This window comes from Oryza sativa, chromosome 5 (assembly GCF_034140825.1).
Source record: "Oryza sativa Japonica Group chromosome 5, ASM3414082v1".
Taxonomy (NCBI): Eukaryota; Viridiplantae; Streptophyta; class Magnoliopsida; order Poales; family Poaceae; genus Oryza; species Oryza sativa.
In genome coordinates, this window is record NC_089039.1 from 24,132,483 (window position 1) to 24,155,537 (window position 23,055).

Below are 23,055 nucleotides of genomic sequence, written 5' to 3' on the forward strand. Positions count from 1 at the left end.
TCGAATATTTTTTATGCCAACTAACATAAGGTGCTGTCCTTATAGTTACCTCTGAAATTAACCACCCCCCCCCCCAAAACAAAAAAAAAGTCTTTAAAAATGCACTAACCTTTTCTCTTCCTCTTCATGCTTTTTATGAATAAACCATTTTTCTCTTCCTCTTCATGCTTTTTATGAATAAATCACTGAAAGTATGTATATACTATAGTGATAAGGACTCACAATTGGAACAAATTATTGTTTTGAATGTTGCTTTCTGGCATATCATTCTGCTATCTGATCTATTTGGAGTGTGAAAGATAATCACTAGATGAAATTATTTGAGTACTCTATGATCATAGCTGATGGATTGTTATTTAGTTAGTATTTTGAAACTGTTGCATTTTGTTTTGTTTTACCTGTTTAATGTTTAGTTGTTTATAGCTGGGTGGTACTTGGTATGTGTATATTTTGTTTAAATGAAAAAAAGGACACTTAATGTTATGGTAGTAGATTCCTTGTGGGTAAGGACATCCTACATAAACATAAATTCTGTCAATTTTATTCTGTCCTTTACTACTTTAAAGCATATGGAATATGAACAAGCATAAGTTCCATCAGCGTCCTTTCCTAAGATTGGTACATATTCACATTTCAGTCCAGAGAACTGTGGACCAAGAGGCTTATGCTTTTTATGTGAGATAAGCTCCTTTTGAACCAGATCTCTTTGATTGTAATCATCACCAGTCAAAGAAACAGTACTTAGGTACTATGTTTCTGTATATGTTTCACAACTATCATCATTTCAGTACTTTTGCCAGTAGAGGCAGATAGTTTGTTCCATCGTGCTTCTTATCTAAGTTCGACATGAAAAGCTAGATGTGATCTGTTTGGAAATGTATGCAGGTCTAGCCCCTCCCTTTCCCCCTTCGTTTGTTTCTAAAACAGTAGCACAATACTAATTATAGCGCTTCTTGCTTGGCTCTTAAGGATGCCTGTACTGTAGATACTCTGATCTTAGTTTTGTTGCTCTCCTGTAACCAAGTCTGTCAGAGTTCTTTACATGTTATCATTTTGCCTTATACCTTATATGCAATTTATTAAGGGTGTTCACCTACTGTACTTTTGCACCATTGCTCTTTTCTGTGATTCGGTTGATTGAAGAGGTGCCTCATTAGAAGTGTGCCAATGGCATATGTCGACACCTGGGACCACTAGTAAGAGCTTTCACCTGTCACAATTTAATGGTGTTCTTTAATCAATGAAATGAACTATCAGGAATATATCTCTCTTTTTGTTTCACTGTCACTGGTGATGTTGCACTTAACTCCCATTAAGAGCTTTCTGTGATGGCCACTGGTATTGCTTACCATTACATGCTACTGTGCTATGTTTCTTTTTCCGGAAGTAAGAACCTCATGAGATTTAGGGTAGATGGGCGATATGAGATTATTTTATCTTTGTTATATGATGTTTATGACACTCATTTTACCAGTCATAAAGCTGTTGCATCTACTGCTGTGTTAGTGCTGATAAGTGATGGGTATGGAGCATGATACGACAGGTTATATTTCTCTTTCTACTTACCATAGTTTATTTTTCTGACGTATCTACCTAACAGATATTACATGTTGTTGCTGTTTGTAGTTGTACTGGAGGGTGGGCTGTCGTGCTTTCGACATATAAAGAAGTTATCAATAGAGAATCTAAAGCATTATCCCATGCTGATCATCTTTTGCAAAGTGGCATCACTTGTGGGAGCGCAGGCAGTTGTAAAGACTGATCCTGGTAGCAGTTCTAGAATTGTAAGTTGCATATGACCTGGAACTTTCTGATCTATCTTTCAACCTCTTCAATTGAGTTGCCTCTGCATCTGCAAGCATGCCTTGCCTGTTCAACAGTAGGATTGCAGTGAGTTGTTTGTATGAGCTAACAATGCAGAGTCAACACCCCAGGGTATAGGTGTCTCTTAATTGTTATTATGATCAGGTCAATAGAAAAAAAGGGATAAGAGTTTCTTGTTGTTCTTTTTTTTTTGTTTGTTTATGTAAGATGGATGTTTTTTTTTCTTCTATTAATTTTTTGTGGTAAATAAGGAAACAGTTTTATTTTTAGAATCTTTCAATTGTCAATAATATTGGACCCTTTTAATTTTCTGACCCTTTTTGCTGAGAAGAGTTCCTTTTCCAATCTTCTTGATCATCCTTTGTAAATTGGTCATTGGTACCATACAAAGCAAAGTACAAATCCGGTTGGAACCAAGCCATCCCAGTTGCATGGGTTACTTATCTTGTAAATGTAGGTTCTTTGTCCAGGCACCATGAGCTTAGTGAATGAAGGGATTCTTGTGCTCAAGCAATCTCCTCAGCATCAATTCTTTCTTGTTGTCCTTGGCATCTGTGTTCATCTTCAAGTTGCCCTGCAGCCCTGCACAATACAATTTTCTTTCTCATCAATGCTCTTAGATGCGCAGTTCTCGTCTTTTTTCTGATGCGCCTTGCCGGCATCCTAATCTCAATATTCCTTGCGCAGCACAGAAGCTTTCAGTAGCTTTCACAGAATATATGCTGCCTGAGCGTGCAAATAAACTATCGTAGCGACGACTATCTTGCGCTTAGTGATAGTTACTGTTCAGGGATGCTTTCTTGATCAACTAGTCTGGTCTAGTGGTTATGTGATGCTCTTGTAGTTCATGGGCACTGGGGGTTTGGGGAAGCACCTGAAGGATTCATTCCTGATATGGTATCTAATGCCAAATTTGCACTCTATATGTTTTACCTTGTTTATGACTGCGGGTGTAGTAATGTTCTCTGATGCCATGTGGTAGTAGCTAGATTTGTTTGAACGTAATCTAAGGTTATATAAGATTACACTGAGGCAATGAGGGGGGCATCTTTGATATTTCTTCCTTGGGAGTATCGTTGGAGCATATGGAATTTCTACTCCTGGTCAGTGCTTTTGGGCTTCCTCACTTTTTCATATTCCAATGATCAGATTAGCATTAGTCGTTGTCATGAGAAATATTCCTCTTAGAATGTGAGCAGTTGTGCCACATTTCGCTTCCTGGTTTATCGCAGGATTGGAGGTGCACTCTCTCCATGTTACCAACCACCTGCTGAAAACTTCGTTTGTGCTATTTCGCCACATTGCAAATGTGCAAATCACTTGGTACGGGTGGCAGAAATTTCATCAGTCAACAGTCGTAATTAGATCGAACCTTGTGTCATATGCTTAGTCCTTCTGCCTCATTTGTTTCACTGTACTTGTATTAACAGCATAGCTTGTGGCCTATGGACAACTTTTTGCAGCCGTTTTCATCAATTGAACTGAAGAATGGACTCAAGCCATCCAGGATTCCAGTCCCAGATGATGCTGGTGGAGCAAAGTCAAGAGGTCTCAGTAAGGAATGCTTTCTTTGCCTTCCCATTCCATCTCTGATCAAGTGACCATTTGATATGATCCACTGAGAAAACCACCACATTCTTGTAAACTAAACAGTATCACACTTATGCAACTCAAATCTTCTTCGCAGGATGATTTTTTTGCGCTGGTGAACCGGTTGCCGGAGAGGGGCAGCCGAATCTTTTGCCGCCGACCTGACTGACGGTGCAAATCCCCGGTGCGGGATACGGTGGAAGGCGATCGGCCGAACCCGGTCTGCTCCACGGCTCAATTCATTCATTGTCAATGCGCGCATCTACTGAAGAAGCTGATAAGCTGTCTGGCTGGGCTAACCGAAAGTCGTGTGCAAATGCAATGGCATCGTCAGCTCGTCGCGGTCGTGGATGGCGAGTTGGCGACGCGTTGGTGCGTGGCCGTGCGTCTGTCTTTTGCTTCGCACGATCATCAGTTTTGCAGTTGCCTTCATCGTGGCTTTATTTGACCATGAGCTCCGGCCATCTGAATCCCCAGGAGCCCATTGATACGTGCACCTAATTAAGAGCCACATTTGCATGAAGCATTGGAGGGGGCAAATCCTGAAGCTTTCGTTTTTGCAGTGGTATAAAGCAGCTAAGGGCCTGTTTGGTAGAGTTCCAACTTCTAAATTTAACTTCAGGAGTTGGGTCTGGAGTAGAGTTGTGGAGCTGCCTAAACCCAGCTCCACTTCTCTAGTTCATTTTGTGAGAGAGTTTCATCCAGCTCCACTCTCATTTTAGGTGGAGCTGAAACTGTTTGGCTGGGTTCTAGCTCCAGGAGATGTGGAGCTGGAGCTGAGGCTCTATCTCTTGTTTTTTTTCTTCTTTTGGAAAGCTAAATTCCCTATTGTAAAAATGTGAGTTTTCTAACTGCCAACAATTATAGTTAACTACAGTAACATATTTCAAAATTGAATGTTCTTCTAACATATTGACGGGTAAGCCTTCTTGTGAAAACATATATAGGCCTTGTTTAGTTACAAACTTTTTCTTCAAACTTCTAACTTTTCTATCACATTAAAACTTTCCTACATATATAAACTTCCAACTTTTTCATCACATCGTTCCAATTTCAATTAAACTTTCAATTTTGGCGTGAACTAAACACACCCATATATGTTTGAGCTTTCTGACTATCGGCAGAGCCCCTCAGTACCGCTGTTACAATTAGTTCAGTTTTCACAACTTCCCTATTGGTTTTTCCGGTGCATATCTTTCTTCGGAGAAAACATTCCTTCCCAAGTTTCAACTTCTGTATGGGTTGGTTTTAAATCTTACCGTAGATTATTTGAACTGAGATTTCTCGCTTTCTACTCCACGTGGATCAAATTTCAACACAAAAACTCGCTCATCGTAATACATACTCAGTTTTTGTGCTGAAAACTGAGTAACTTTGATCCACGTGGAAAACTGAACTCAGTTATAACTCATCGTAGCTTTGATGTATTACGATGAGTTATAACCAAAAGTATAACTTTCAGCTCAAACTTATTTGGACTAAAAATGTAGACTAGGTTTCTTTGGGCCAACAGTGACTACGCTTTCAGGAGTGGTAATCCTCCTGAGGGCACTATTGAGGTACCCCTCCTCTCTCAGCAAGGAGTTCTGGGTGAAAACCTTGTCCAGTCTTTGGATGGACGACGACGGCGTCATTCGGCGTCGCGACCTTCGTGAGGGCGTCGTTTTTTAGAGTCTCCGCTCCGTGGTAGTGTTGTTGGCTCGGTGGCGATCGGTCTCGCATAGCGACGACCGGTTCGGTGCTCGACTTCCCTCTCTGTGGCGTGTGTTTGGGCGGTTGGCACTTGGTTCGGGACGTGTGCTCTGGTGCACATCCTTCCTCGACAGCCAGTTATCGATGTAAAACTTTTCTTGTAACATTTTCTCTTTATCTTAATAATATTGGATGACCTCCTTCGGTCATTCCGAAAAAAAAAAAGTTCAGTTCGGATCCCATAACTTTCAACCAAAAGATGAATAGAGTTCTCTGTACATGAAAACCCGAAAACTCTCAATCATGATGATCAAAGACTTCTCTGTACCAAACGAGCTTAAAGAAAGGTAGGAGCTCTTGCCAATCATCCAAGAATCAAAATAATCTACATTATCTTCTCTAAATTAATACCCATACCAATACCAATTAATTTATATCAAACTATGCCTGAGCACCTCGTACATTCGTAACGAATAATAACAGGATGAATAATGCAAAGCCAGCATTGATCCCAGAGACACTAAACTCGGTTCTTTTGATCACAACCACGGACCATTGCCAAGTCCAGAGTTCAATTAAGGATTGCTGCATGGTAAAAGTTGAACCGGATTTAGATGCGATCTCCTAAGATGTCGTATCATTTATATATAAACCGCCTAATAAACCAGGGGCTAGATGATAGATTATTAATAAACTTGCGGCTGTTGTTACAAGTAAGCAGACAAACAGAACATCTCATGAAGCAGAAAAACAAATTATTCCAGTCCACAAAGGTTCATCTCAACATCTCAGGAAATTTAATCACTTTCGAAGAAAGGATAAGTAGTGTTAGCCATGGCAGATTATCACAATTTACATAATCTTAGCATGAAGTAGCTCCATATATAGAAGAAATTCCATCAAAACAACGTTGTAAAACTACCAGAGCTGTAGACTTTTTACCCACATGTTTAAATTTCGGCAACACTTCAACTGCTTCAAAAACTCAGTCTTAGCTGCACTTCCCTACTCATGAATTTTTACAAGAATCTGTAACGCCTTGTTTGTAATAAATAATGAAGTTGATTTATGGCTGATGGTTGGCAATTAGCTAACACCATCACTTCCTGAATATGCCAATCATGACACATGAGTGGTGTGCCATTCTCAGAGCCAAGACGAAATCAATGTCCCAACATGCAGAACCGACTTTAGCTGCAGTAAGCTGAAGCAAAGCAAATGAGCACAGATGATATGACAATGCCTGGCAAGCTTTCTATGCTGTGATCCATCCAAGGGAGATGATAGGTATGGAAAACAACAGTTCTACCAATCTGGGTCACTTGTACTATCATTATTCACAAATCGCAACAGCAGCAGAAATCAACTGTGCCCTGCATTTGGGTTGGTTCCAGAAGTGTGCGGTGATTGTTGATCCGTAGAAACACCTCCAGCATTCTGTGCCTCACGAGTTGAGAATAGCTCATTCAACCAAGGAACAATAGCCCAGGGTCTGTTACTGCTCTCGCTGACGTTTCCAGGGCCATCAGCTCTGACTTCCTCATGGCTGTCCTCCACTCTACCAATGTTGCTAGGCTCGTTCAAGTCTTTTGTCTCCTCAGAAGGCAGCTCAAACCGGCAAACCGGGCAGGAACTATGTAATTCAAGCCATGGCAGGATACAAGAAGAATGAAACTTATGTTCACATGGCATTTGTTTAGCCTGGGACCCCACCTCAAGATCATCAAGGCAGACTGAACAGCTGACAACCTCTTCGATTTTCACAGTGGGCAGCGCTTCAACCGCCTCTTTCTTTGCAGGAGGGGTACCATTCCGACTTGGGTCGCTCTCAGCCAAATGTTGAAGCAGCAGGCTCAGACCTGCTCCGAGGACATACTCCTCCAGTAAGCCATCATCATTTGTTGAACCGCCTTGGTCACCTTGGCCCTCATCAGGATCAAGCACTGAGCCTTGCAGAGCGAGGGCTTGGTTGAAGGCGTTGATCAGAATGGAACTGTCCCTTTCTTGGTCATCTGCAAGGTCATCATGGATGCTGTCAAGCACGCGTCGTAGAGTTGATGCCCGTCGATGCCTCCTGATAAAACCCTCAAACTCACGACCTAAATCATTATCTTCATCGTCGCTGTCCATCGTTTCTCCTGGATGCTCAATAGGGTTCCATTGCGAGAAACCCGGCTCTGGCTGCCTGTTGGTCAGTCTCTCAATCTCCTCATCGGTCATCTCTTCAACGAACCCGCCACCACAGGATGGGCACTTGATCTCATCCACCATGGCCTCCTCAATGGCCTGCTCGCATTCATGGCACCAGTACCTTGTGATTGCAGCTTCTGCCATCTTGCAAATCCTTCGGTTGACGGCACCACGATCAAAACGCAAATCTGTGAACCGGGCACCATAATAAGTTAATAATCCGTAAGATTCCCAAGCAAACAACCACGACATACACATTTTTTATCATCTACACGAGAGAGTCCAGCATCTTGCCAGAAGTTTAATCAAGAAGAACTGAAACAAGATGAACACTACGGCATCCATCCGTGACTGGATTTCACAAAGACAATTGCTGGCATACAGATCTCACAACAGATCAGCATCAAGAACAAAGAACAAGGGTTAGCTTTGCATCCAACACACGAAATAAATTAGCCTTTTTTGGGTTCTTCATCAACAGGGGCAGCAAGCTGTCCCAGAGAAAAGACCCACTTGGGGGGGATGAGGCACAGCACTGACAGATAGATCTTTGCGAAGGGGAAGGCAGAGATCAAGAGCCAAGATTCCCTCTCCAAGAATCAGGTGCTCGATTCCAATTCTTTCAGAGAACACGATGCTATCCCCCCCGAAAGAGGAATAAAAACGCAGCAGAAGTCTTTGGTTTGGGGGTTAGAAGAACAAGAAACCGGATTCCGGCACTGCTCAAGATTCACGCCATTGCACCCCGTATAATTTCGTCGCAGGACTCATCTTCCCCCACCAAAATTTCCTCTTTTTTTAAAGAGAAAAATCTCTAGATTAACATACAAGCGATCAAAGGGGGAAAGATAGAAATCGTCTCCATGATTTCGAACACTGGAACGAAAATAAAAAGAATCCCCTTTTGTATCAAACTAAGCAGAAGGAAAATTCAAATCAAGAAGTGACTAACCTTTCGATTGGACTGGGATATTGGATTGGATAGAGGCGGTCGTCTTGTTCTCGTTTGCTTCGGGCGAAGTGTGAGACGAAGAACAAGAAGTTCAGAGGGCAGGTGGCTGCAAAGCTGGATACTTTACTCCATCCCTAGAGGTTATCGTACTACTACCAATTTTTTTTCTCTCGTTCTTGAATAAGATAAAGTTTTTTTTATATGATCCTAGCGCAAATCTCCAACCAATAAAGTTTTGTTATGACTAAGCATACAAATCACGCAAATCCGCTGATCATCTTGGGAGATTTTTTAATATCTGTAAATTGGAGTTTGGCTGATAAGAACTCGTTTTCATCCAAAAGCAAAACTACCTACCAGACTAGTATGCTGTTGGCTTCTCCCTTGTATTATTGGCGTGTTAATTTCTATAAACCATTTTCAATTTATTAGAAAAATCTTGTTATAATCTTTTTTTTACGAAATAATAAGATATGAAATGTCAAAGATATAAATGATTTTGTCAAAATATTTTGTTTCTGATACTTTTCAGCGAAACTGTCGACGATGGTATTTGTGATACTTTTCAGCTAGGCAGCGAGGGCCTTATCTTTTCGCTTATACTTATATTTATCAGCCAAAGATTAAAATTTTAACATTAAATTTGAAGCCAATTTTAAGGTTTTTTTATCGAAGTTTATTTTTCAGCTTTGCTCTTAGATCGCTAAGAACACATATAAAGTTTTATTCACAAATTACTTTCGTTTGCAAATATGTTATTTTGCTTATTCCTGCAGGTTAACAGCACTGTTCAGGCCTTGCTAAATGATCCTGTCTAAAAAAATCGTTTCTTTAAAAGGAGATTTGTAATTTGGCCAAACATGAGTAGATGTTGTTTACTTCTTCTTTTTTTCATATATGCCATGTGTATGACATGTGGCTTTGGTGATGATTTCCCAGGTGTAGCAAATGAACACTAATCACTCAATTATGGGGCAAAAGAGCACAATTTTCTTCTTTTAAACCACTTAGTGTTTCAAATACAAGAACCGTTAGGATTTCTTTTTTAAAAAATATTTTAACCTTTTAAATTTTTTAAAAATAAACCATCCCAAACTTATTACTAAATCTAAACCTTGACAGCAGTGCCATGTCCAATGTTTATCACATGTTTTGTTACGCCAAATGGAGTGCCATTTTTAAAATGTTCAAATAATTTTTAGATAGTTTCTTTTTGAAAAACAAAAAATTAAAAGGTTAAAAAAATATTGAAATGCCAAGAGGGGCAAAGGCAACCATATGGTTTACTTGGTCAACCTAAATCTGCTTCCAAAAGGTTAATTAACCTCTACCGTAATTGGGTAACTTAATCACGACGTACTCCACCTGCCTGTCAATGTCATACTTTACACCTGATTAGTACTCCTACTTACTATACTTATTTTGGAACTGGACCTATCTAATTTCTCCTAGTCAGAACCAAATTTTCTCCTCAGAAAGATCCCATTTTTTTCTCATAGAATATTCACAAGCTGGTACTTCTAGAAGATAAAGAAATGTTAAATCCGGACCGACGATCTGGTGGTCTACTCGCCGATGTCAACGTGCCACCTGCACTTTTTGGGCCTAAAATGGGCCATACATGGGCCGGAACCCGGCCCATACAGGTCCGTGTGAACCAGGCCGGATACTGCGGCCCACACTACACGGCCTGGCCCATGAATGATCGGAGATGAGAGCAAGGGTGACGTCAGCCATGGCGGAGAAGCCAATCCACCTCCTCCCTCCCCTCCACCTCGCCGCCGCCGCCGCCGCCGCATCTGCCGAAGGCGGGAGCCGTGAGGGGAAGGACCTGTGGCACGAGGTGGTGGCGGCATGGAGTTCCTGCAGGGGCAGAGCACGGAGACCGCCGTGGCCGTGGCGGTGGCCGTCGTCGCCGTGGCCGCCGGCGCCGCCTTCCTCCTCCTCCTCCTCCGCAGCAGCAAGAAGCCCAAGGGTATGCACCCGCGAGATCTCTCTTCACTCGACGACGCTGCAGCTTCCACTGCCACTGACCACTGTGATACACCGACACTGATTTAGTGGTCATTTACCTAGCGATGTCTTCGGCCTTAGCCATCGGTTGCTTGCATCTGTTCTGCAGCATTTAGAGAATGGTTTTGTGATTGTTAATGTCTTCTTGAAGTAAGCTAGTATCATCTTTGGTTCATAGCTCATCCTGAATGGTTGTGCTGTGATTTGTTCCATTAGGCTGCTTGGACCCTGAGAACTTCAAGGAGTTTAAGCTTGTGGAGAAGAGGCAGATCAGTCATAATGTGGCCAAGTTCAGATTTGCTCTACCAACCCCTGCTTCTGTGCTGGGGCTTCCAATTGGCCAACATATCAGTTGCAGGTTGGGGGTTATATCATATGTCTTCTTGCTTCTCTCATATCTTTTGTTTCTCTTTTACAAAGAATTGTGTTAAATGTTATCTCCTGTTCTTGCAGAGGGCAGGATGCTACTGGCGAGGAAGTAATCAAGCCTTATACTCCAACTACGCTGGATTCTGATCTTGGACGGTTTGAGCTTGTTATTAAGGTAAAATTTCACAAATATGTTCCATTTTGAATTTGTTAGTCTTGTCTCGCTAGCTTTGTGCGTAATGTAAAGCTATAGTCCGTCAGAAATGCAATTATGTCAATTCATCCCCCTTTCCTGGTTTCCCCCCTAATTTTTCCTTCTCATTTTGAAGATGTATCCCCAAGGAAGAATGTCTCATCATTTTCATGAGATGAAAGTTGGTGACTATTTATCTGTGAGAGGACCTAAGGTATGGCTTTATTTCTGTTGTAAGTAATACAGAAATTTTCCATGCTGTATTTGGCCATTCTTGTGATGTATAATTTTTTCTCTGACTTGGTTATAAATCTTTGTGCCTGTATAAATTTGTCTGTGACTTAGGGTCGCTTCAAATACCAACCTGGGCAAGTAAGAGCATTTGGAATGTTAGCTGGAGGATCAGGCATTACCCCAATGTTCCAAGTAAGACCCTTTCCAACACCAATTTTTTTTATGGCATTTAATATGTGAGACACCTGTGTTCTTCAATTCATTGTCCTCCCTTACTGTAGGTCACAAGAGCAATTCTTGAAAACCCAAGTGACAATACGAAAGTGCACTTAATCTATGCCAATGTCACATATGATGACATTCTTCTAAAGGTATGATCTTGTTGAAAGAATTGCTGTAGTTCTCCACCAGTGATTAACCTTACTGGTGTTTGTTATATTTAAAGTCGCTTCAATTCATGGGTGCCTATTAGACTTGGATACTATATGCTCTATCCGTTCAGCTTATGATATTAAGAATAAGAATCTGGTATGTCTGGTTTTTGAATAAAGGGTAGTTTGTCTAGTTGTAGTGCAAAGTTAGCAGGTTATACCACAGAAACCTTGAAAATATCATACAGGACATGTACTTTGTTACCAGATAACCAGAATTCCATATATGTCGTCTCGATAATCTTCTTCCTTAATAATCTGGTAACAGCCCACTTTTTAATTGAAAGTCAAAGATGATATGCAAACTATCTCTCAGTGGCCTAACCATGAACACAATCAACCTTGTATTGTAGCTTGTTTTGCTATGTAGAGTCCTTTCTCTTTAGATCTGTTGGAGAAAAGTAAGGTTCCATTGTTGAAGTAATGCTTCATATGTGCTTTTCGATAACTGAATGAGACTACTGCATAGTTTCTGTAAGATGAACGTGGTTCAATATGTAGTACGATGTTGTGCTTGAAAGCTGATGTTTGCTAATTGCTGCTGCTCATTTACTTGTCGCTTTGATTTATGCAGGAAGAATTGGATAGTATGGTTGAAACCTATCCCGATCGCTTCAAGATATACTATGTATTAAATCAGGTTTGTTTTCTGTTCTGAGGTCTAGTACTTTGTACTGTGGTGTGCAATAATTTCATGCCTGAACTGTCTACTTTGGTAGTCCCATCTTCTACTACTTACTGCTAATACTACTATATTATGGCTTGCATTAAATTCCTACCATGCACCTTACACCATCAGCTTTGTTTTCATGAGCAGCCTCCAGAAATCTGGAATGGTGGTGTTGGGTTTGTGTCAATGGAAATGATCCAAACCCATTGCCCGGCACCTGCTGCTGACATTCAGGTAGGTGTCACATTGTGATGTCTTCTGTGGTAGCGTGCCTTCTGGAACTTGGAACCGACAATTGCTAAGAGAATAGTTGAAGTGTATTCCATCTACCAAGCAGGACATCTGTGTGACAATGTATGGTTGCTCCTTTCAGATATTGAGATGCGGACCTCCTCCCATGAACAAAGCCATGGCTGAACACCTGGAGAATCTTGGCTACACGAAGGAAATGCAGTTCCAATTCTAAGCCTCCACAGTGGAACAATACCGAAATAACAGCGATGGACAACATTTTCGTTCACCTTCAGTAGAAATTGTCTGACCCTAGTGCCATTTAATCAAGATATAGGCGAACTTTAAACCCGATAAAAGTAGAATGTCAGGTCAGCATATTTTGAGTGAAAGCAAAAAACAACACCTACTTGAGTTGGGGTCAGAAGTTCCTGTAGCCCATCATTTTTGTGCCAATGCTGTTCAATTCCAGACAGACAGAATGAAACTAATTATTTTTTTTTCAATCAGAATTTTGGACACAAGGTTGGAACGTTCATTGCTCCAGCTAACTCGTTGCTCAGGTGATTAAAGAATGACCAACTTGTACCATTTGATTATGAGAAGAAAAACAACTACTGTACGTGCCATTTATGTCTGTCCATAGATGCAAAAACCTGTGACAGCGAAGCTGTTGTCTGTTCTTTTCCAGCTCCTGTCCTGTACAGCCAAAACAGTGCATCAATTCATCCGCTTGTTTATGCACAAGATTGCAAATCTTTGACAGCAAAGCAATCGCCTTTTCTTTTCAGCAGCTCCAATTGATTTGGTATTACATACATACAAAAATGCATTGTGTCTTGTACGTTACTGTACGTATGTGCTGGCTTCCTAGGAGACATCAGCGAGGAGATTACGTCCGCCTGCTGGGCACACAAGCATTCGGTTCCATTTTTTAAAGTAAATTTCGGGACATTAAAACTATTTTATCAAAACTATCATGTTGCTGCAACTTTAGTTAGTCATTTAGGCTTCACCTCTCGTGCATGCAAAACAGAGCGACGTATTTTCTTAATTTTAATATATTTATATGATTTTTTTAAAAGTAGCTTTTGTATAGAAAACTTTTGTAAAAAACACACCGTTTATCAATTTAAAAAGCGTACGTATGGAACACGAGAGAGGCGAGTTGGAAAATGTGGGAAAGAACACAGCCTTAGAGAACTGTGTAGAACTATGTTTTATAGAAAACTATAGTTTTATTTGTCTGATAAGTTTAGAGCCCTTATTACACACATGGAATATTGAAGCTATTGTAATTTAGGCCCACATGTCGTATGTAGTGTACAAAGTTGTAGTTTTCTGATAAAATTGTTTACTATTGTTGTAATTTTGTGAATTATCAATTCCATAATTTGCTTGTTAGCTTATCAACCACAATCAAAATTTGAATTTTAAAACGCAATTTTAGAGTGGTTTTGAGTTTTTTTTATCGTAGTGTATTTGTCCAGTATTGCCTTTTAATATGTTAAGGTCATACATATAAAGGTTTTACCCATAAATTATTTTTATTGCTTCATTTATTTATTTTTCACGGCTCATCAGTTGTACATTAAGGGTCTGTTCGGTTCAGCTGGGCTGTGGCGCTGCAGCTCCCCTAGCATAATCTTGCTTGCTGAGTCCTGTAGCTGCAGTGCTGCTGCTGCCACAGCCAGCTCTTCCGAATTCACTCTAAGCAATGAGAGACCTGGTTGAAGTTGTAACAAGGTGATAGTTATCACCAAATAGTTGTAGTTTTGTGAAATCTACTTTTTTTAAAAAAAAAACTACAAACACACATTATATTATATATATATATATATGCCAAAATAAATTCTACAGATGTACTACTACTTTTGTCAAAACATTTTGTTAACTCAGAACAAATGATGGCAGTGATCAACACAGAGCTGTAATTTGGGGAGAAGCACTGAGCTGGTGCTATAATTAGAATCTTCGAGGTTAAGTTATCTCAAGCTAAATGTGGCTAAAGTAGAAGGGACATTGTTTTCAGATAAGACCAAGCTTTGATGTGTACCTTAAAGGTTATTATGTAGTAGGCCTCCCCCTACTTCTACTTATTTCTTTGGGTTGCACATATATGACTTTCTTCTCTTGATTGCCCCTCCCTCTCTAGATCTCTCATGGAGGGCGAAAATCGCTGTCATGATCAGTTTTAAATGCCCATCATGGCACCCCACTAATTCTCTTGAGGGGTCTAGTTTTAATGATGGAGATGATGATCCCACATCATCCCTCCCACGAGCTCGTGGCCTCATGACCAAATCATATCTTCTTTTTTATGGACCACGTCATTTCTTACTCGGATTTATTTGTCAAACTATAAATGAATTAATTATTGTTCGTCTATTTTTTTCATTGGTTAAAACAACTGGATTTGGAATGAATTTAAATGCAAACATATATGATTATATTTAAACTTGTCTAAAGTTTGTCTAGTAAAAATTTCACTAGTACTATCTATGTTTTTAAGTAATTGTTAGTGGCGATTATTATTGCTTTATTTTGACCGCAAAATACCATTAAATGGTTAGGCTAGGATGTGCGGAAGCGTTATGATTATGTTTAGGATGCAATACATCCGTAAGTAATTGTTTCTCTAATGAAAATGAGTTGTCGAGGTTTAAAGATGAAAAAGTGGATTTCCCCGTGCAAAGCTACATAAAAAGTACAATTGGATTGGATTTCATATACGATTATGTTTTTTATATAAAACTGGTAATAGAATTAATATTCACATATAGGAGTATCTCCCTACGTACGGTTGTAATTTGTATACAGTAAATTTAAAAAAGTAGAATTACATCTGATATACCGGTCTTACGCTCTTAGATTTTACATTTTTATGTGTTTCATATCAACCATATCGACCAATCTACACTGGTATAGTTTGAAACCATGTTAAATTTAGTAAGAACTTTACCAAAATCAGTTCAATCAACAAAAACAGTTAAGTAAATTTCACAGAACTACGGATATTCCGACTAATCTATCGCAAAACTAAAATATCGTATCACAAAACTATAAATTTAGCGGTAAATTTACTATAAAACTACATATTATATATTGAAGTTATCACAAAACTACATAATTAATATTGAAGTTATCACAAAACCGCAAATTCTAGAGTCTAAATCCCTAGTACTAACGTTATATTAGAGCTATATAAATGTTGTAGTTCTATGATAAATTAGCACTGTAGTTTTGTGATATATTTGCTACTTAACCTTTTTTTTTTTTGACACTCCATTCAACATGTAGTTTTGTGATATAAGATTTTAAATTTGTAGTTTTATGAAATTTACTTAAAAAGATGTTCCCATATTTATCATTGCATTATTCTGTCTGGCTGTCTGCCATCAAGCAAAATAGTCTTGACTCTTGAGAAGGATGTTGCCTTGAGAAAGATGGTGCTTCAAGCCTTCGACTCATCATGGATTAGTTGAGTTGACCACCACCACCACCACCACACCACGACAGACGGGCCAATCCACCCAACCGTCTCCACTTCCCTCCCCACCGCGCCAAATTCCCACCCCCTCCTCCGCCGCCGCCGCCGCCGCACGTGCGCCTCCACCTCCTCTCCATTGCCGCCGCCGCGGCACGGTCAACCACCCCCACCCTTCGGCGGAGTCGCGGAGGAATGCGGGGGGGGCAATAGAAAATTCGCTCGCTAGCAGTTGGCATGGCGGATTAGTTTAATCTTGAAGTCCTTGGTGGTGGTGGTGAGGAGGAGGGGGAGGAGGAGGGGATTGGGCTGGCTAATGGCCGGGTCCTCCTCCTCGTTTGGCTCGCAGAGCAGACCGCGACCCGGGTTTGAGGGGGGAGCAGCTCCGCGCCGCGCTCGCGGTTGCTGGCTGAGGCCGCCGCCGCCTTCTCGGGTTGGGGGAGTGGTTGGGGAGCCGTTGGGTTCTTCGCTGCTGGGGTTTTAGGGATCCTAGGCTGGCTTGCTTGCTTGCTCTTGGAGGAGGAGGAAGATCGTGGGGGTGGAGGGTTTCTTGCGGGGGTTGGCCGGATTTTGATTCGTCGCCCGAGCGGGTGGGTTCCTGTTTCATCCTGCTGCTGGAAATCTGTAGAATTGAATTTTTGTTTTCTGATTCCATATGCTCGATTTCTCTTTGTTCCTGTTCGCAACTTGTAGAAATTATGGTGGAAGAATTCTTTGGTTTGAGAAGGATAATGAGTTGTGAGAAAGGAGATTTTTGGCATGAAAACTACTTTTTCTTTTGGTATTTGTTGGCGTTGTGGCGCGGGAAATGTTTGATTTATTACTTGGAATCTCTTACAGTATTTACAGGCATGTAATTCATGAGAGACCGCATTGATAATATTTCATGAGACTTACTAGGTAGTGGATTTTTGTACGTCAACTGTTGCTCGAAATGGCACTGTCATAATTTTAGTATAATTATGATGAATAGTTGACGATACTTAATTCTGTTAAATTTTTGTTCAGGCTTGATACTGGAAAAAGGAGAAGCTTCCATTTTTTTTTCTCTGACTTGAAAGGGGATGGCCTTCCCAGATGATGATGAAAAGATGAAGGTTTGTGCTTTTCGCTTTACATCATTCATATAACATTACAATACACTCACAAAAATAAAACATAGCAGCATAATTCTATTCTCAGATCCACTGTGCTCTATTTGCATGTTTTGGCCCTAATATTTTTTTTTTCATACTGAACTTAAATCAAAGTATTTACTTTGTAATTGGTTGTATACTATAGGGTTGCCGGCCAAAACTTTTTGGAACAAAAGATAAGAAAGTTGTGAAGAGGGCAGATTACCAAAGCTGTTCTGCAGGTTAGTTTTTCTTTCTTTTTGAATTGTGCATCTAGACTGAATTGGTGTCTTGTAGGATAGTGATAAATTGAAACGAAGATGAGCATAATTTATCAAATTTCAGCTCATCTAGTTGAATCAGGGGAATTGCTCAAGTCAGTTGGGCAATCAGCCAACTACATTCATAAGGTCAACTGAACCTCGTTTCATTGTGTATAATGAGAAATATATGAGGAGACAGCCAGTTCAAATATGTTTAAGAAGATGCTAGGATTCATTTATTCTCTAGTTTCATACTTGATAACTTCGTGTCAGAAATTTCACATTTTGCCCGAATTGCTTCAATACAATTACGTTGATTTGGCCTAATGACAATAATATAGCGTAATAGCAACTAAATGTTTCCATGTTTTCCTGTCAAATGCAGTTAAGTCCGGGCCAAGTTCCTCAAAGTCACAATCTTCTTCCCCCTTCAGAACACTTACAGGTGGCCTTCTGTTTAGCATTTTTGCCACATTGCCTCACTCTATTCATGTGCTGATTTGTTTTGATTGGATTATTTTTTGGTTCTTTGGACTGAAAGGAAGTTTTTGCAGAAGTTAGGAGCATACGCCTCAGCCATTTACTTGGTCACTCTTCAAGTACTACTAAAACTGAACCTTTCAGGTCAAACAGCTAAACTTGCATGTTGAGTCATACTTTATGCCGTCGGTTTGTCATACTTTACATTCTTAGATCGGACTAGGTCGTCTTTAATTTTTTAATTCATTATATAGGATATTTGTATCTACATGGAATGTCGGAGGAAACACGCCTACTGCTGAATTAAACCTGGATGACTTCCTTCCTGCTGATGACAATTCAGATATTTATGTTTTAGGGTAAGTTATTTCACCAATTTTTCACCATCTTACATATTTTTCATATTTCAGTTAGTGAGTGATATGAAAAATAAAAATAGCTCCTTTTAATTTGTTTCCTAGTGATTTCAGGATGTTACTAACTTGCTTGCTTTGCCACGATGAGCTAATTTTCCTTAGTGTTCATTTGTTTCATTCAGTGAACCGAAGACGCTGTTTCCATCTGTCTCTTTTCTAATTTTTTTTTGACACATTCTCTTATGATATTATGCAGTTTTCAGGAAATTGTCCCTCTCAATGCTGGTAATGTGCTTGTCGTAGAAGACAATGAACCAGCTGCAAGGTGGCTTGCTCTTATAAACCGAACGCTAAACAAACCAGTTGACAGTAATGCTGATATCTTCCAGCACAAGCCATCTTCTTCCCTTGATTCAACCTCGTCTCTGTCTTCATCAAACCTTGATGCCTCATTCTCCAGCCGCACAAGAACAGCTAGTGGTAGTTCTGCAATCTTCCAGAAGTCCTCCTTGAAGTCTATCAGGAAGCCTTACATGCCAACCCAGAGAAAACTGCTCAAACTCTGCAATTGCTCAGTTGAGATGACTAGGAAGTCCTACAAAGATGCTTGCTTTGGATGTCCACAAGCATATGCTAATGAGACGGACTCTTCAGAAGATGATACAGATGATAGATCGAATGATCCTTGTGGTTATATAGTTGATGGAATGAATTCTGCTGCCTCTGCCTCCAGGGATCAGCTAAAATACAACCTCGTATCGTGCAAACGAATGGTTGGGATTTTTATCACGGTGTGGGCAAAGAAAGAACTTGTGCATCATATAGGCCATGTGAGAACGTCTTGTATAGGTCGTGGAATAATGGGCTATCTGGGAAACAAGGTAAGAATTAAATCAAAGTTCAGAAGTATTATCTTCATAACCTTGTAATGGGATGTCATTGTTAATTAAAGCATTACAATGGTCACAATTATATTAATAAGTACAGATTTAGCCTGACATGTTTTTTGATAATGTTTAATAGCCGGAAGTCATCCTTCTGTTCTTTCTTTTTTTTTTTTTGGAGAAAGAGAGGGGGACCTCTCCCATTTCATTAATGAAATGATAGTAGTTCTACAAGCATTCCAGGTTCCAACTTACACACAAAGTCTCAGACTACTCCTGACCTTCAGAATTACACCAGACAGACTAACAGAGCAACACAGATGCTAAAGCAAACATTTCAGCTCCTTCCATTCTTTTTAGTGTGACATAGTAATGAGGGTTCTTCACAATTCTCATGTGTAGATTACATATTTATGCCACACTTGCTTTTGGCTTCAGGGATGTATATCAGTGAGCATGACGGTGCACCAGACAAGTTTCTGCTTCATCTGTAGCCATTTGGCTTCAGGTGAGAAAGAGGGTGATGAGCTGAGGCGGAATTTAGATGTTTTAGAGATACTGAGACTCACGCAATTTCAAAGGATTTGTAGAGCTGGGCGAAGAATTCCTGAGAAAATTCTTGACCACGAGTAAGTCATGCACTCATGCTACACATGCTGCGAAGGATTTGTTCATTGTCAATCATCATTTACTAATTATTGTGATTTCTCTTATTTTGTTAGTCGAGTGATATGGCTGGGAGATCTAAACTACCGTATTTCCTTGAGCTATGAAGATACCAAGAAACTTCTTACTGAAAATAACTGGGATGCCCTTTTTGAAAAGGACCAGGTAAACTTCTCAAAAGATGCACTGTTTTTTGAAACTTCCTCTCAGAAGGAAAGGACTAAAGTAATAAACGATAAAACCAAACTTTCAAGAACTTCTACTGTGTATGTGTGCTCTATGTTCTAATTATATCTAGCCAGGCTATAATCTACTTATATCTTGTGAAATTTTGGTTAACATGCATGGTTGCCTTCTCTTTTTCAGCTTAACATCGAGCGCAAGTCTGGAAGGGTGTTCAAGGGTTGGAGTGAGGAGAAGATATATTTTGCTCCCACATACAAGTATTCTAGTAACTCAGATTCTTATGCTGGAGAGACTGCAACATCAAAGAAAAAGAGGAGAACCCCCGCCTGGTATGTACCGTGTTCATATTAGTTAGTTTTACTATAAAAATGTATTCCCACTGTGTCAGGTTACAACTTTATTGGTAAGTTAGTACCATTTAATTATCATTATAATTTGTCCACATGCTTGTGTGCAACTTCAGTAATCCAACATTATCATCTTATATTACCATAGAAGAGGAACATCTTTTGGGTTTCTTGACGTGAAACAGTGCGCATTTGGACAAATGTTGGTTGAAGTCGTAGAAATAGAAAACGATGAAATCATTCACATGAACAAATATTGCATCATACTAACAAATATATATCAGACAAATGGCTTGGTGTACTGGCTGTGTGCATTGCACTACTGCTGCACATTTTGCATTTCAAATGTTAATAGTTTCAACTTGTTCAGGTGTGACAGAATACTATGGCATGGAGATGGCATTGTGCAGTTGTCCTACTTCCGTGGGGAGTCCAAATTTTCGGATCACCGTCCTGTCTGTGGAACATTTATTGTTGATGTTGAAATACAAGAGAGCAGATCAAAGAGGCGATCATCTAATACCAACATCAGAATAGGTGCTGAAGAACTCTTACCAACTAGTAAGAGTAAGGCTAATAAAAATAAGGGCAATAAAGGTATGCAGCTTCTTGACTCTTGATTTAAATTTACCATAAAAACAACATAATTTCCAGTATATGCATGGACAAAACTAATTTGTATGGGCATTGCACAGGTTCTGGGACCTAAACCCTATTGGAAATTAAATTGGTAGCAACAGCAACTTGTACTAAGATACTGAAGAATATTTCCATCGGCACCTGTAGGTATTTATTCCAAAGCAGATTATTTTTTTGTGACAGGGGAAAGGTGATTACCAAGTCGTACAGAAAATGTAGTGCATATATACTTTCCAAAGGGAAAGGTGATTATATTATACTCGAACAATTTTCCACATTCTTTTTGTTCTTTTGGGTAGAACAAGTGTGCCTATGCATAGCTATCCAGAATCCATTGACCCCCTTGTATTATTGTGTCTGTCTGATCAGTTTGAACTTTTCTGTAACAAAATTGTACTGAGAACGAGGCATTATTCCAAAATGTACATTATGTTATCTATCTATCTATCTATCTATCTCATAATTGTCTTTGATTTGCCGATTATTATGTGACTATCTCATGGATAAACACAAATTAAGTATGATTACAATGTACAGTGGATGTTTCACCTGAGCTACGTCTGTAAATTTTCCTTTTTGTTCAGTATAATTTTGGTCACCTGGCCAAGTGCACCATGGTCTTCTTGTCTGGCTTCGATCGACTTCTTTCTCACGAATGAGTACAAACTTTTGTGATTTTCAGCTGAATTTCATTCCTTCAATCACATTAAGAACATTTATGCAAACCTATTTTATATCTGAATTCTGCTCACCTTGAAGTTCAACGGTAGAGCCTTAGAGGGTTCTGCAACTGGAAGCCAGAAATGCAAACTTAACAAGAAAGGTCAGCATTTCTGGTTTCCCTGACAAATGAGTGCAGTTGTTAGTGCACGAAGCTTATTCTGCAGAGGAACTGTACATCACCACATCTTTATTTGGCTTCAACAATTAGCCTTATCTGTTACCTGATTTGTTTCTTATCACTGAACAAAATCAGCTAGTAGTAGAAAATATGTTGTCCTTTCTTTCCTCAACTACTGTTTTGACAATGTTATGCGAGGGAATGATGTGTTAACATGAGACAGCATGATGAACTTGATGCCCCTGTTTTAATCCAAGTAGAAGTAGCTACTGTGGTCCAAGAGACAAGCAACAACCGCTGAAAAACCATTGTCTACCGAGTCTGATGACTAAACTACTTTCTTGTGGAGTCAGGAACAGGGTTTCAAAAACCGCCGGGGGCCCGGTTACCGCCACCCGGCGGTACGGCGGTTACCGGCGGTAACCGCGGTAACCGCGCAAAACCGCGACAAATTTACAAATCGAAATTTGAATTCAAAAATTCGGGCAAACCACGCGGTTTGACGCGGTAACCACGCGGTTTGGCGCGGTTACCGCGCGATGTGTAATGGGTTGCACAGTAACGGGCCGGCCCATTTTTTTTTCTTTTTCCAATTTTCAAATTTATTCTCCGTTTTGCTCTCAAATTTGAATAAATATTACTCTTTTTTGAGAAATTTCTTCACCATAAAACACTATAAATCAAGCACTACCTTCACTATTTTTTTTGATTTTTTTCTTTTTTTTTAAATTTTTGAATTTGGACGAATTTTATTAAACCGTACCGCGCGGTACGGGTAACCGTACCCCCGCGGTACGGGCGGTAACCGCGGTAACCGCGCGGTTACCGGCGGTTTTTCACACCCTGGTCAGGAAGCCACTAGCTTGGAACAGACTCCCCATTTGTTTTGTTTTTTTCTTTTTCATTTGCAAGACAGAATGTAAAAGGTAGTGCTTCATCCATTTCAAAATATAAATATTTATAGCACTTATATACCATAGTCTAAATAACTTATGGAACACTGATTCCAATAAATAAAAATCCATACATTTCTGGCTAATCATATTTTATGGTACAATTATAAATAATCTAAAATTTGACTATTAGTATGATTAAAAGAGAACTTTTTTAATCTTAATATTTTGTAAATAACTTTAAAACAAATATGGCTTAAAATTGAGGAGTAATTGAGGCTCCATTTTTATATGACTTTTATACGACTGGTTAGATTTCTCGTGGTGGAACCAGTCCACCCAAATTCAAATCCTAGATTTGACACGGGTGCTTGTATTTATGGCTAATTATTATTTCAGTGGTAGCCGATATACGCCTAGTCTTTTAAAGGTGTTCGTATGTGTAGGGTGTAAGTGTACGCGCGCTGAGGACGCATATGTTTAATACTGTGTTTCTCACTTCTCAGTAA

General features: G+C 39.8%; 3 protein-coding genes across 5 annotated transcripts; 2 read left to right on the top strand and 1 right to left on the bottom strand.

Moving 5' to 3' along the window:
• Positions 1-5,844: 5,844 nt before the first annotated feature.
• LOC4339152 (E3 ubiquitin-protein ligase SIRP1-like) lies at positions 5,845-8,341 on the bottom strand. The gene is made up of 2 exons (XM_015781972.3): positions 8,249-8,341; positions 5,845-7,484 (listed from the first exon to the last, which is right to left on the bottom strand). Exon 2 carries the CDS (start codon positions 7,438-7,440, stop codon positions 6,469-6,471), a length of 972 nt encoding a protein of 323 aa, XP_015637458.1. The 5' UTR covers positions 7,441-7,484; positions 8,249-8,341; the 3' UTR covers positions 5,845-6,468.
• Positions 8,342-9,991: 1,650 nt separating this feature from the next.
• On the top strand, positions 9,992-13,018 carry LOC4339153 (NADH--cytochrome b5 reductase 1). Its single transcript, XM_015782458.3, has 9 exons — positions 9,992-10,223; positions 10,478-10,619; positions 10,715-10,805; positions 10,960-11,037; positions 11,169-11,249; positions 11,339-11,428; positions 12,063-12,128; positions 12,306-12,392; positions 12,532-13,018. The coding sequence occupies exons 1-9, from the start codon at positions 10,103-10,105 to the stop codon at positions 12,622-12,624; spliced, it is 849 nt and encodes a 282-aa protein (XP_015637944.1). The 5' UTR covers positions 9,992-10,102; the 3' UTR covers positions 12,625-13,018.
• Positions 13,019-15,840: 2,822 nt separating this feature from the next.
• Positions 15,841-21,255, top strand: LOC4339154 (type I inositol polyphosphate 5-phosphatase 10). Of its 3 annotated transcripts, XM_066310771.1 has the most exons (13): positions 15,841-16,466; positions 16,885-16,973; positions 17,158-17,233; positions 17,337-17,401; positions 17,640-17,699; positions 17,796-17,878; positions 17,989-18,093; positions 18,347-18,971; positions 19,413-19,603; positions 19,697-19,805; positions 20,007-20,155; positions 20,544-20,770; positions 20,869-21,255. In XM_066310771.1, exons 2-13 carry the CDS (start codon positions 16,941-16,943, stop codon positions 20,880-20,882), a joined length of 1,737 nt encoding a protein of 578 aa, XP_066166868.1. In that variant the 5' UTR covers positions 15,841-16,466; positions 16,885-16,940; the 3' UTR covers positions 20,883-21,255. The 3 variants fall into 3 exon arrangements, with proteins under 3 accessions (XP_066166868.1, XP_066166869.1, XP_066166870.1); XM_066310772.1 differs by lacking the exon at positions 17,337-17,401 and having other exon boundaries at positions 17,809-17,878; XM_066310773.1 differs by lacking the exon at positions 17,337-17,401 and having other exon boundaries at positions 17,812-17,878.
• Positions 21,256-23,055: the final 1,800 nt, after the last annotated feature.